This window comes from Equus caballus, chromosome 3 (genome assembly GCF_041296265.1).
Source record: "Equus caballus isolate H_3958 breed thoroughbred chromosome 3, TB-T2T, whole genome shotgun sequence".
NCBI classification, from domain to species: Eukaryota; Metazoa; Chordata; class Mammalia; order Perissodactyla; family Equidae; genus Equus; species Equus caballus.
In genome coordinates, this window is record NC_091686.1 from 24,450,766 (window position 1) to 24,465,014 (window position 14,249).

The 14,249-nt window shown below is 44.2% G+C and overlaps 1 protein-coding gene and 1 long non-coding RNA gene across 5 annotated transcripts in view; one reads left to right on the top strand and one right to left on the bottom strand.

The window, feature by feature from the left end:
• ADAT1 (adenosine deaminase tRNA specific 1) overlaps positions 1–12,412 on the bottom strand; it is a 28,674-nt gene extending 16,262 nt beyond the window's left edge. For 2 of the 4 annotated variants that reach the window (XR_011437392.1, XR_011437393.1), the window contains exons 1-7: positions 9,635–9,803; positions 9,267–9,335; positions 8,292–8,346; positions 7,734–7,864; positions 4,035–4,638; positions 2,124–2,269; positions 1,513–1,612 (exon numbers count right to left, since the gene is read on the bottom strand). Coding sequence is in view for 2 of the 4 variants with exons in the window: in XM_070263119.1 (XP_070119220.1) it covers positions 1,513–1,612; positions 2,124–2,269; positions 4,035–4,638; positions 7,734–7,864; positions 8,292–8,346; positions 9,267–9,335; positions 9,635–9,825; positions 11,659–11,693 (1,331 nt within the window). In the remaining 2 variants the exon portion in view is untranslated. Of the gene's footprint in view, positions 1–1,512; positions 1,613–2,123; positions 2,270–4,034; positions 4,639–7,733; positions 7,865–8,291; positions 8,347–9,266; positions 9,336–9,634; positions 9,826–11,658; positions 11,798–12,373 lie in introns of those variants that run through there. The other 2 variants (XM_070263119.1, XM_005608439.4) reach the window with 2 other exon arrangements.
• On the top strand, positions 7,088–10,686 carry LOC138923589 (uncharacterized). The gene is made up of 2 exons (XR_011437404.1): positions 7,088–7,314; positions 7,736–10,686. It is a non-coding gene; the product is annotated as an uncharacterized lncRNA (long non-coding RNA).
• Positions 12,413–14,249: the final 1,837 nt, after the last annotated feature.

Below are 14,249 nucleotides of genomic sequence, written 5' to 3' on the forward strand. Positions count from 1 at the left end.
AAAGATATATTTTGGGCCAGCCCAGTGGCATAGCGGTTAAGTGCACACATTCTGCTTCGGTGGCCTGGGATTCACTGGTTCGGATTCCGGGTGCGGACATGGCTCTGCTTGGCAAGCCATGCTGTGGTAGGCGTCCCACATAGAAAGTAGAGGAAGATGGGCATGGATGTTAGCTCAGGGCCACTCTTCCTCAGCAAAAAGAGGAGGATTGGCAGCAGTTAGCTCAGGGCTAATCTTCCTCAAAAAAAGAAAAGATATATGATCCATGGGCCCCCGCCCCCGCATGTTCATTGCAGCATTATTTACAATAGCCAAGATATGGAAACAATGTAAGTATCTATTGACAGATGAATGGATAAAGTAAAACGTGATATATATATATATATATACACACACATACAGACACACAATGGAATATTATTTAGCCATAAAAAATGAGGAAATTCTGCCATTTGCTACAACATGGATGGACTTTGAAGGCATTATGGTAAGTGAAATAAATCAGACAGAAGAAGACAAATTCCATATGATCCCACTTATATGTGGAATCTAAAAAACAAACAAACAAAAACCCCAAAAAGCCAAGCTCATAGATACAGAGAACAGACTGGTGGTTGCCAGAGGTGGGGGGTGGGGGTGCAAATGGGTAAAAGGAGTCAAAAGGTACAAACTTCCAGTTATCAAATAAATAAAGCATGGGGATATAATGTACAGCATGGTGACTATAGTTAATAATATAAAATATCTGAAAATTTCTAAGAGAATAAGTCCTAAAAGTTCTCATCACAAGGACAAAAAATTCTGTAACTATGTACAGTGATGGATGTTAACTAGACTTATTGTGGTGATCATTTCACAATATGCACAAATATCCAATCACTATGTTGTACACCTGAAACTAACATAATGTTGTATGTCAATTATACCTCACCAAAAAGAAGATATACAAAGGGCTAATAAGTATATGAAAAGATGCTCAGCAACTTTAGTTTTTAGGAAATGAAAATCAAAACCCCAGTGAGACAGCACTTCACACCCACTAGAATGGCTACAATAAAAAAGATAGACAATAGTAAGTGTTGTAAAGGATATAAGGTCATTTAAACTTTCATACATTGCTAGTGGGAGTTTAAAATAGTGCAGATGCTAATCAAAACTGGCAGTTCCTCCAAAAGTTAAACATAAGATTATCATGTGACTCAGCAATTCTGCTTGGGCACACCCAAGAGAACTGAAAACATATGATCACCCAAAAGCTTGTATACAGATGTTCATAGCAGCATAATTCATTATTCAGAAGGCCACATATTATATGATTCCATTTATATGAAATGTCCAACATAGATAAATCCATGGAGATAGAAAGTAAATTAGGGAGGGAGAGGGAGGAGTGGGCAGTGACAGCTATGGGTACAGGATTTTCTTTTTGGGGTGATGAAGATATCCTGGAATTAGACAGTGGTGAGACGTGAGTGCGCAGCCAACATCTCCTTCTGCCCCAATATGCTGTACCTGGCCTGAAGGCTTTGGATTCCTTTCTTTGTTGTTCCCTGCGGAAAGCCATTGGCAGTGACATCTAATGGCTGCTCAGGAACTGCACTCCAGCTGATGGCTATGAAAAGATAAGATTCTGGGGTTAAAACTGTTCAGTTTTCTGTAAATGCCAGAGATGTTTTAATAAAGATATTTCCCTGCCCCTGCAGAGCCATGAGAGCTGGATATGACGTCAGAAACCAGGATTGCCACTCTGACCCTTGGCCTCCAGAGTACAATAATATAAAGTGATTCAGGATTCATCATCATAGTTAACACTCACTGAATATTTATTATATGCTGGACACAGAGTGAACGCATGAAACAGAATTTCTCATTTAAACCTCATAACAACCCTGACAAATAAACGATAGACTTATCTGAAGATGAAGAAACAGAGGTCAAGAGAGGGTAAGTAAGTTGCCCAGGGTCACATAGAGCATGAACTTGACCTAGTGTGGATGTCTCCCAAGCCCACACTATTGACCAGTCAAGTGGTAAAGTGCCTCCCGAGGCTGGGAGCATGCAGCCTCTCCCGGCCACTCCACAGTCCGGGGACGAGCTACTCCCCGGGAACCTGGATCCCTTACCTGCCCCACAAGGAACAAGTCGGCCTGGGCCGTCAGCTCTTTTCACCTGCACTGCGCAGCGGCTCTGTTCAAACAGTAAACCTGACTGCTGTATTTTCACTTCTTGAACTGCAAAGCCTTTGGGTAAAGCCGAGATGTTGTGACACCTGAATGTGAGGGAAATTGCATTCAGTAAGGAGCACTCCTAGAGAAAGAGTATCTAGGACTGTCCATCACATTACTGCTGCTGAGTCTCAGTGGGAGGCAAAGGCCTTAGGAGGTGTGTAGATTTCTTTCTTTCTTTATTTATTAGAGGGGTTCCAGGAGGGCGTGACAGAATAGAATCTAGATCCTAGAAACCTATGGCTGGAGGAAGATCCCTTCCCACCACTCTGAAGAGAGAACTCCATGAATTGAGTCACCATCCATCAGTGATTTCAATAACACTAAACTTCATTCCGATACCAGCTTGGAAAGATTTGAAAATCTTAAGCAGAAATATTACTTTGTAGGCACCTGCTTCCTAGGGAATCCTTCAAACACACCAGAAACCAAAATTATCTTATAGTGTTAAAACTTCCTTTCTTTCTCTTGTATCTTTCACACAAACTAGATGCCAACATGATGCTGGTCTGGAACTAAACACACAGCAACGGAAAGTCTCAGAACTGGGAAAACACAGAAAACGTTTTAGGGACAGTGCCTTTTTCCCCCCTAATATCTTTATTGAGATACAGTTTATATAGCATAAAATTCACCCATTTAAAGTGTGTCATTCAATGGTTTTTTAGCATATTCATAGAATTTTGCAACCATCACCACCATCTAAGTTTATAACATTTTCATCACCCCAAAAAGACACCCCACACCTAATCAGCAGTCACTCTCCAGCTCCTGGCAACCACTAATCTTTCTGTCACTATGGATTTCCCCATTTTGGACATTTCATGACATGAAATCATAATTTATACGTAGCTTCTTTCACTTAGCATAATGGTTTCAAGGTTCACCCATGCTGTAGCATGTATCCATGCTACATCCACATCCTTCCTTTTTGTGGGTGAGTAATATTCCATTGTATGGATCTACCACCTTTTGTTTATCTACTCACCAGCTGATGGATGTTTTGGTTGTTTCACTTTTTGGCTATTATGACTAACGCTGCCATAAACATTCACTTGCAAGTTTTCACGTGGATGCATGTTTTCATTTCTCTTGGGTATGTACCCAGCAGTGGAATTACTGAATATTATCCTGGGGCTGCTTCCTGGAGTTGGCTTCAGGAGTGGTGTATTTGACATGGGCCCCTTCCCCTGCCCATGGCTTCACCTACTCTCAGTTACTGCAGCATTAATCAGGGTTGGCTGCCTTCTTTAGGGAGACCACGCTTGAGTGGTCATCTTTTGTCTTTTATCTTTTTAAAAATTAAAACTAATGTTAGAAGGTTTTTAAAAATTATAATAGCAATATATTTACACTGTAGGAAAATTAGAAAATATAACAATCATTAAGAAGATAAAACCACCCATAATACCACAACTCAGAGGGAATCATACCGATACCTTGGTGTATATCCTCCTACAATTTTTTTCTATGTGCATACATACTTTAAGACCAAAATGAGCTCATTTTACCTTCTAAGTTGCTCTTTAAACATCATGAGCATCTTTTCATATTAAATATTCATCAATATTATTTTTAGGAAAAATCTACTGCTGGCCATTTCAGTTGTTTCCTTTTTCTCCTTTTAAAATGACTACACACAAAGCTAAATGTTTGAGCACTTTTTAAAATTATTTCCCTGGGCCAAACTTCTAGCAGTGGAACTGCTGGATCAAAACGTATGGATATTTTTAAGGCTCTTTGGACATACCCTCAGACTGCCTCCTGGGAAGGCTGTTCCAATTGAGCCCTCCCACCCTGCCGTCTCACCTCCCAGTCAGTGCTCTCTGCATGGCCTCCTGGCTGTATGGGCACTTCCCAATGACCACAGCCGACAGGTAGATGGGCTCCTCTAGGAAGTGCATCAACAGTGCCCCTTGGCATCCGAGGACATTCCACCGTGCCAATTTGTCACTGCAGGACATGGAGGAAGTCCTGTCTCCCCGGCCTGGCTTCACTCGGAGCAGCCCTACCTGGTGATATGCAGCACCAGGCTTTCCCGAGTCTCCAGCTTCTCCGGGCACACACTTGGCTCCCGTTCTGTAAACGTCTACCACTTTGGCACCACTGGGGGCCATTCCAGTGACAGTGGCCAGTTCCTCTGTGGTGAGATTACATCTGCTGACACTTGGCGGGTCTGGGCTGCTTTCCTGATTGCCAAAACTCTGATGGTGAGCCACACCATCTGGAGTCCCAGGCTCAAGCCTCATCTTTTTGGTCACAGAACTGTCCGGGTCTTCACATTTCCTTTTATCTTCAGGAGCTTCCAGGTTACCACTGGCTTTTACTGATGGGTTATTGGCCCAATTTCTACTGACAGGACAGCAAGGCTGATCTTCAAACTCAAGCATCGGAATAATGGAGGCATCTCCACCTGCAGGAGAAGGAACGCCTTAAACCACTGGTTCTCAAAGTGAGCTCCTGGACCAGCCATATCAGCATTCTTTAGGAACTTGTTAGAAATGCAAATTCTTGGGACCCCCAGTTGATCTACTGAATCAGAAACTCTGGAAGTGGTACCCAACAGTCTGTGTTTTAACAAGCTCTCCAGCTGATTCTGATGCAAGCTCAAGTTTGAGAACCACTGCCTTAAACAAAGTTTAATTCTATTCTCCCAGCTGACCTGAGACGAATAAAGAACACTTGCCCAAATTTCCCTAATAAGAATCCCAATAAGAATCCAGGGTTCTTGTTGAAAACCCTATCCTAGACCCAGTGAGTTAGACTCGCTGGGGTGGGGAGGGGGTCTAGAAAACAGAATATTTTAACAGAGCCTAGATAATTCTTATCATAGGAAGTTTTCGAAACATCAGTTTAGACCAGGGTTTCTCAACCTCCACATTATTGACATTTTGGTCCAGATAATTCTTTGCTGTGGGGGCTGTCCTGTATATTATAGGATGGTTAGCAGCATCCCTGGTCTCCACCTACTAGATACCAACAGCACCCCCAAGTCTGACCATGAAAAATGTCTCCAGATGTTGCCAAATGTCCCTTGGGGAGCAAAATCATCCTGAGTTGAGAACCACTGGTTTAGAATAAGCATGGTTTCCCAAGTGCATTTCGTGGACTGTTATGCCATAAGATGTCTTGGAAAACAAAAGTGGGTGGTTGATTTCATGGTTAAGTAAATTTGGCAAACAATGCTCACAATGTCCTCATCTTGGAAATTTTGTGCATATCCTCACAGTAAAGACTTTGCAATAAATTACAGAACTGGTGTGTCCCCGTGCTGGTTTAGAGATTTCTGACCTACTCTGTGCTTACAGGGAATCAAAGAAAACCAGAGGTCAGTAAAACACACAGCTTCCCCTTGAGAAGGGAGCTACTTCTTCAAATACTAACCTCATGTGTGTCGCTTTTCTAAAGTGTGTAAATAATACATCTGTAGTCTTTATAACCTAAGAGTGGGAAAGGCAGGAGATGTAGAAGTGGGAGTGTTGCCAGAGAGGCCGGCTGGCAGACTTTCAGGGACCTCACAAGGTGACAGGACCTTTGGAGAACTCACTGGGGCCCACCTCCCACTCTGGAGGCTTGGAGATTTGATCTTGACGGATGCTTGAACTCGAGAAGCTGACTCATGCTAATAAAACTCACAAGTAAGAGTCTGAAGTAACTAACCCAGGCACTAAATTATCAATTAGTAATGAGGAATAAATGCCAAGGGAGACAGATAGTCACATTCTTTAGGTAGTGTTCTTTCTTCCTGCAGACAAATCATGTGGACAGCACATTTTAAAAGATTACCCATGAGCCCGGGGAGTTAGATCACTGGCTCTAGATTTTGATTTCATGGACCAGTAAAATTTCCAGAAGATTTTAAGATCAACAGAAGGGTGTCAACTTTTTATTCCATCAAGTAAGATCTTTAAAAATCCTAACTACTATTATTAAAAAAAAGATAAAAATCTCTAACCTTTTCATGGAAAGATATTAGCTTTTTGAAGAACTCACTGCATAGTCCTGATTATTCTCACCTGGCCATGGACCTGTACGCTCTCGCAGGGCAGTACGAGCCTGTGGACCACTGTTTATGTAGTTTGAATAGGTAGTCAGGCTAGCAGTGGTCCTCAGATGCATCTGTTTTCACAATAAGGCTACATCTGCCACTGGGATCAGCCAGGCCTTGGCTACTTAAAGTGCGGTCCACAGACCAGCACCACTGACATCACTAGAGTTGGTCAGAAACGCAGAACCGTAGGTTCCACCCTAGACCCACTGAATTTGAATCTGCATTTCAGCAACATCCCTCGGTGATTCATATGCATATTACAGTTTGAGAAGCACTGAGTTAGGAAATGTCCTTTGGTCCTTGGACTAGGGCACCCACTGCTAAGAACAGAGCATGGATGAGCCCTGCCTATCTATGTCATTTTTCTGACCTTTGACTCTTTTTTTTCTTTGAGGAAGATTAGCCCTGAGCTAACATCTGCTGCCAATACTCCTCTTTTTGCTGAGGAAGACTGGCCCTGAGCTAACATCCGTGCCTATCTTCCTCTACTTTCTATGTGGGATGCCTACCACAGCATGGCTTGTCAAGCGGTACCAGGTCCACACCCGGAATTTGAACTGGTGAACCCCAGGACGCCGAAGTGGAATGTGCGCATTTAACCGCTGTGCCACTGGGCCGGCCCCTCACCTTTGACTCTTAACCCACTCTTTTCTGATAGACTTACTCTCTCAAAAATATTACATTTTTGATTTGAGTTATGATCAAGTCTTGACAGCTATTCTGTCTCATTACAGTGATTACCTATCTCTGTTCTAATTGCATGTATTAAAGTTTAATACTCACAGGACTATCTTATATCCTTCTTTCAAAGGTTTTAGGGTGAGGAGATTTTACTGCCATCCCTGAGCTGTTGTCTACAAAGGGTAGAAATTCTTCTCAATTTCCAAGACAGAAAAACAGTGGATAAAAATGATTCCCCAGTTTAGGCCTGGTCTTCCTGCCTAATGCAACCACAGCATCCGAACAGCCACTTAAAACTCATCAAAATTTACTTTAACTAACCATGACTGTCTACATTCCCTAAAAGGCTCTATGAAGGTAAGCAAGGGGCTTGTCTTATTCATTGCTATATACCCAGCATGTGCCTGACAAATAGAAAATATTTGTTGAATGAATGAAATAGGTTTCAAGATAAATTCCTACAGAACTCAGGGCTTTGGACTTCTAAGCCCTATTCTTGGTTTCAGAACTTGTGGGGTTTTATCTTTAAGCTTCCCAGTCCTGAGTGGGAACTGAGAACTGAATAATGGTATGAGTGAGGCTCTCCCTGCCCCCTCACCTTTCCTTGGTAGAGAAGTGGTTAGGCACGCTGGCCTGATCATAGAAAGGCATTGTCATCAGTTGTAGCTACACTTCAGCAGGAAGTGCCTTTTATCTTTTATCTTTTTATCTATGGATAAGACAAACATAAGGAAGTAGACAATGTACCATTAATCCAAAGGCTTGAATATACTTACAGGGTGTATGGCTGGAGAAAAACACAAACAAGAGGTCTGGTCTGAGTTTCCACAGTCCTCTCCGAGTTCCTGGGACAAAGATGCTATCCTCCTTCAGGGCGGCTGCTAAGTGGAGCTGATGGAGAAGGTACCTAATGGGGGCAGGATTTAGAAGGAACAACCAATCTCTGTAGTAAAGGGAGACTCTGCCTGGGTGATAAGAAAGAAACAGTTACTGCAGACTGGTGATTTGGAATTATGAGAATGATCTAGACCAGTGATTCTCCAAGTGTGGTCCTTGAACATCGGGAATTTGTTAGAAATGTGCAACTTCTCCCACTCCACCCTGGACCTGCTGAATCATAATCTCTGGGAGTGGGCCTAGTAATCTGGGTTTTAGCAAACCCTCTAGGTGATTCTGACATGCACTCAAGCATGAGAACCACTGTCTAGACCAGTGCTATTCAAAGTGTAGGTGACAGGGCGACATCATCAGTATTACTTGGGAGCTTATCAGAAATGCAAATTCTGGGGTCCCCACCCCAGGCTAAATCAGATTCTCTGGGGATGTGGCTTTACCTTTGGAAACTCCTTCTGGCTATGATCTCAGCATGGCTATCATTGAGGATGTCTCCTGCAGCAAAGACAGGACACTAGTGAAGACATATGGAACCTCAAGAGGCCCTGGTTCCTCGCAGCAGAACAAAGCAGTTGCCCCAGCACCCAGGACAGCCATGTAGCTCCTGGAGGGCATTGCCAGAAAGCATCACAATCTTTAAAGGCAGAGCATTTACAGCAGGGTTTCCTTAACTTAGCACTATTGACATTTTGGGTTGGAAAATTCTTTGTGGTGGGGGTCTGTCCTGTGCATTGTAGGATGTTTAGCAGCATTCCTGGCCTCTTCTCACTAGAGGCCAGCAGCATACTCCCCTCCCCTGAGTTGTGACAACTAAAAATATCTCCAGATATTGCCAAATGTCACCTGGGGGGTAAAATCTCCCCTAGCTGAGAACTACTGATTTATAGCGGAGTCTTTATCTGGAGATCTTTTGTACCCTAGTATGTGTTCATGGTGATACAATTCCACCAAATTCAGTCCATAGTGTCCCAGAAGAGCTCCCTCATATACAGGAGGCAAGGCTAGGATAACAGAGGAAGCAAACTCCAGGAAGACGTGAAGATGCCAAATCTCTAAGGGATTTCCATTTTCTTTTTGGTGCAAAAATCTCCATTTAACTCAAGGCTGCTTTCTGGGGCTTCAGATATAATGTGGAAGAGCTAAGCCCAGGGAACTTCCAGCTTGAGCATGAAAATACTGGCCAACTTTCAATCCACTCAGAAAGCATGTTCCTGGCGGCCTTTGTTTCCACAATTTATTTCCATTCTTTAAAAGAATTCTGTCTTTCCAACTGGAGCGACAGTCAGTGGGAATAGAAAGGTCAGCCACCTCAGCAATATGGCCCCACTGTCCTGAGGTGGAGAGGAAAGGGCACCGTGGACACCAGTTCCTAAAGTTCCCTAGACAGACAATGTTTAGACCCCATCTGGGCTTACCACTCTTCCTCATTTTGGACTGGCCTATGCATTTCGTTCCTGTTCCCATTGAGACAACTTCCTTCGTCACTGAGGGGAAAAGAACGAATCGTTAAGTGAGCTTTCAGAATCTGCACATTCCCCAGTCCTCAGCTTTAATAAGTCTGCACATTCCTCCAGAGCATGCCCATGGGCTGACCCAAGTGAGAACCGCAGGTCCAGCCTGGCCATCTCTCTCGGCACCAGAAGTACTGCGCCACCTGGCGGAGAGCAGGGGAACATGCCCAACATTGCAGTTTACACCTGGCCACGACTGTCCCTGCACAGCCATGTATAATTCTACCATCTTTGACAGGAAGCAGGAGTGTTCCAAGGACGGAACATCTTACCTTGTGCTGGTTTGTCAGGAGAGTTGCAGGCCTGGTCAGCTGCAGGCTGTATCTTCACCATGGCTGCTAGTAAGGTCCACTCACGGTTGGGCTCAGGTTTCCCTTGCTTGGGCAGCCTGAGCCCATAGTGCTCGTAACACAGCCGTGCAATCTCATCTGCGGTCCACATGGTTTGAGCTGCTGCTGAGGCCCTGATCAAAAACCACAACCATCAGAAGTACACAAAGGAGAACCAGTGCAAGATGCTACAACTTTGTGCCAGTGCTTCACCAGGCTTTCAGATACAGCCCAACTGTGTTCACACTGAGGTTTCTCTATCTGGAACTCTGGGGGTCATTTTCTCTTACTACCTCCCTGCCCCCTTTTCATCTTTAAGATCAAAGAAGTCCCAAATCTCACCAACCTCAGAAGATACCCTATTTCTTCAAGCTGTTTTTCTGTTTGTTTGTTTGTTTTTAATGTTGGATATCTGACATGTTTCTAATGAATCTGAACCTACCACTCAAAACGAAAGCACATGAGAGGGAAGCATCCTTGCTACTCTACTTTTCATTTGGAAATAGCACCTACAGGGCTGCAGACCTCAGCTGGCCTTGGGCAGACTCTCCGCACACAAGGATTATCTTTCCAGGTAGATGTTCTTTTCCACCCTCTTTTCCAGATGTTTTACTCTTCTCTCTCCCCAACACCAGATTGGTTCTTTATTTCCTTCTAGTAAATCTCCACTGATGCCCCCATCAGGAAGGCAACCCTTTAATTTCTGCTATAACGTTTTATGACACAGAGGGGAGAAGCGACAGAGCCCAGAAGTTTTTCACCAGTCATGTCTTCTCCTCAAAGGAGCTGTGCTGAAGAGTGTGGGTTTTGGAGTTACCCTTTCTGGGTTCTAATCCTGGCTTTGCTACAGATTAACTGTGTGATATTGTGTAGATTACTCAATCTCTCTGTGTCTGTTTCTTCATCTGTTAAAACACGGATAACAGTAGTATTTAATTCATGGGCCTACTGTGAGGATTAAATAATATTTATTAAAAAGCAATTGCTACAATGTTGAGCATAATGTCAACTATGATTAATATTACAGAAAAGAACATTTGATTTTCCTGGTTGATTTCCCTTGAGCTCCTTGGGGGGCAGGGGGACTGTAATGGGCACGGAAAGCCATGAATAAAAAACCACTAAGCAGATCAGATCCAAAAGTGGCCTAGGATACTTTGTTAGAAATTCTCTCTCTAGACTCTACTGATGTTCGCTCAATGACCTCATTTCGACTCAAATGTATAAAAAGCTTCTTAGTAGAAAATGAGATCATATGGTGATGGATATAGCTAGATGTTTAAAACACAAAGGCTTTACTGAGCCCCAATGCATGTAACTTCTGAAAACTGGTATTTCTACAATGAGCCCCCTGCACTGTGTTAAATTAATTAAGCAAAGACGTCATCAGACTGATGTGGCTCTAAAGCCTTGGCCACCTATGTAAGCAAACCAAGATGGAAACTTGTAAATGCCTCAAGGTTACAAAATCAAAATGCTAAGGACAACCAGTCACAGCCAGACAACTAGGCTTCAAACTATAGCCAATTAAGTAATTTCCTTCCTTGCTTCTGCACTTTCTCTGTCTTTCTCCTGGCTCCTATCTCCGGAGAGCTCCTAGCCACTTCAGGTTTGGTGCTGCCCGATTGGAATCGATTTATGCTCAAACAAACTCTTTACAAAATCTTAATATGCCTCAGTTTATCTTTTAACAGTTCTGACGTGCAATAATTGTTATTGCAATAAATGGTCATGGCAAATCAGACCACAGTGATTTAAAACAAGAATCTGGCAGGAACTAACATAAACCGTGACTTTAAAGTCAGAGAACCAGCATACGTCTTGAGTCTCTTGGAGCAAAAGAAAAGCAGGGGAGGGAGATCCTGGAATCCTCCTTGAATCCTCCGTTTGCAAGGGATCTCTATCTCATTTCTAGGGGGGCATCACAAGGCAGTATATTGTATGAAGGCAGATACTGTGGCACCAACCTGAAATTAAACCAGAGGCACACATCACAGACCATAACAGCCAAGGAAGACAGAACTTGCCATAATAAACGGTGCCTCCCTAAGACGAGGCAGCCCAGAACTGTATCGTCACCTCATTCCCGTAGCTGAGTCTGGAAGAGCGTGCACAATAGTTGAAATGAATGTTTTGCTATGCTGGGTCCACTAAAACTCAAATCTCTTAGATCTTGAATAACTTCATATGCAACAAGAGTTCAGTGAAACAGGCATTCCTTTGCCCACAAGATCGCACGCTGTAACAGTTGCGAAAAGCTTAAGGACACACTTCTTTTTCAAGGAAAGTTAAGGGAGGTCGGCTGCCCGGGGAGAAAACGCTTTAGCGGTGTCGGAAGGTGAGCCTACTTCGCTCAGGCGCCCGCATCATACCCTCCGCAGCACAGCAGCGTGCCGGCTCCAGAGGCCGGGGGTGGGGCCCGCTCGGCAGGGTACAGGTGAGCGAGGACCACACGCCCGCGGCGAGAGCGCTCCACGCGGCGCATATTGGCGTTTCCACGGAAGGAGTGGCACTTTCCCACGGGACACACCTGGGAGAGGCGCCGTCCTCACAACCTCTTCCTATACAAACCGGGCTCAGGAAAGTCAGACAGAGGGCATCCCTCCCAGGATTCCCAGGCCTCCCTCACTTGCGGCCCCTAGGCCCCGCGACCCCACCGCCTCACGGACGCACCCCTCCCACCTCTACAACGTGCTCCCTCGGAGGAAGCGAGCAGAACCCGCGCTCGAAGCGGACGTGACGTCAAGGAGGCCGATCTTCCAGGCACCGCCCCCAGAGGCGCGCAGTGCACGCTGGCTGTTGTAGTCCTTCAGGGGGCGTAGCCGGGGGTGATGCGGCTGCTTGCGGTCATGCAGCCTCCCGCGCTGCACCTGGGCACCGGTGAAAAGGGTGGGTGCAAGCTGACTCCCAGGTAAGATATGATTCAAATAGAATGATGTGTTTTACTAGTATGAGCTTCTGTCTAAAACAGCGCTATCCAATAGAAATATAATTTGAGCCAGATATGTAGTTTAAAATTTTCTAATAGCTACATTTTAAAAAGTCAAAAGAAATAGGTGAAATTATTTTTAATCATATATTTTATTTAACTCCTCAATAGCTCCGTGCGCCTAGTGGCTACCGTGTTGGACAGCGTGGGTCTAAAACCTTAAGACTGCTAGAAATAGGTAATATAGCAGTCTGGATAGTTCAGGAGCCTATACTATCCAGCAATTGTATACCTCAATTGCTAAAGATGAGAGAATTCACTTTTGTTACTCCTCAAAAGTTAGAGGAGACAGAAGTGCAGCTTACTTGACCTCATACTTCTCTCTAGTTCAGAGGAAAAGAGCCAAAGCCCTCCTCAAGCCTAAGAACCCTGCTCCTCATTCCTAACATCTTTAATCTGCAGCTGACTCCCTCTTCTGTCTTTAAAGAAGCAGTAATCCTGGTGGAGGAATTAACCTCTTCCAAGGTTATCTCAGGAATTGATACCACCATCAGTCAAGTTGCATAAACTAAACAATGAGTCACCTTCCTAGTCATTTCCCTTCCCTTAACCCCCACAATATGTTACCAAGTCCTGTTGCTCTTACTTCCTGTCTCTTGAATCCATCCGCTTCTCTCCACTTCCACTGCAACACCCTAGTCCCAGCCGCTATCATCTCCCTCTTGGATTGCTATGCTAACCTCTGGACTTTCACTTTTTCTTACCCAACTCAAATACTTTTTCACAGAGTAGCCAGACTGATGTTTTCAAAACACAAATATGATGTCATGCCCCTGCTTAAATAGTGGCTTCCTAGCACTCTTAAAATACAAAATCCCATAGCAAGGCTCACAGCTCTGTGTGACCAGCCCCCTCCTGCCTCAAATGCTGTCATATTTCTTTGGGTTTCTGTACCCTAGTGTCACTGGCCTTCTCTGTGCTCTTTCCTACCTCAGGGCCTTTGTACTCTTTGCCACACATGGGAAGCCCTTCCTCCCCTTCTTTGACTAGTTAGTGCTCTATCTTCCTTCAGGTCTCAGATCTAATGTCCTCAGAGAAACTTCCTTAACTAGGTCTGTTACGGTTTCTCAATAATCCCATGGACATCTCCTTCAAAGCATTTACCAGAGCTGCCATTTTATAGTGTTTTGAGTAATTTATTAAATATCTATTTTCCATACAAGTCTAGAAGCTTGATGAAGTTGGGAACATGCCTTTCTGTTCGCCCCAGGACGGCAGTTAGCAAATTAGGAGCCTTCAACTCTTTGAGGCAATGAGGACTTTATAATCCTTTTCCTTTTAGCTTTCATCCTCTTTGTCATTTTTCCCGCCAAATCCCACAAAGTTGTCTACTGCTGCTCTAGTTCATCTGTATCTCCAGCCTCCTTGAGGCCAGACAGCTGGCTTCTGTCCTCTTCTACTAAACAGCTATTTAGAGGTCACCTGTGACCTCATTAATCCTCGTTGCCTTTTCAATGGTCCACATTGACAGTACAGTGTTGCTTGAAGTTCAGTCCCTTATCTTGACCCTATTCCCTCTCCCCTGGTGAGAGGATTGTTTTCATTTTAGTAACATCACCTTGCTGAAGG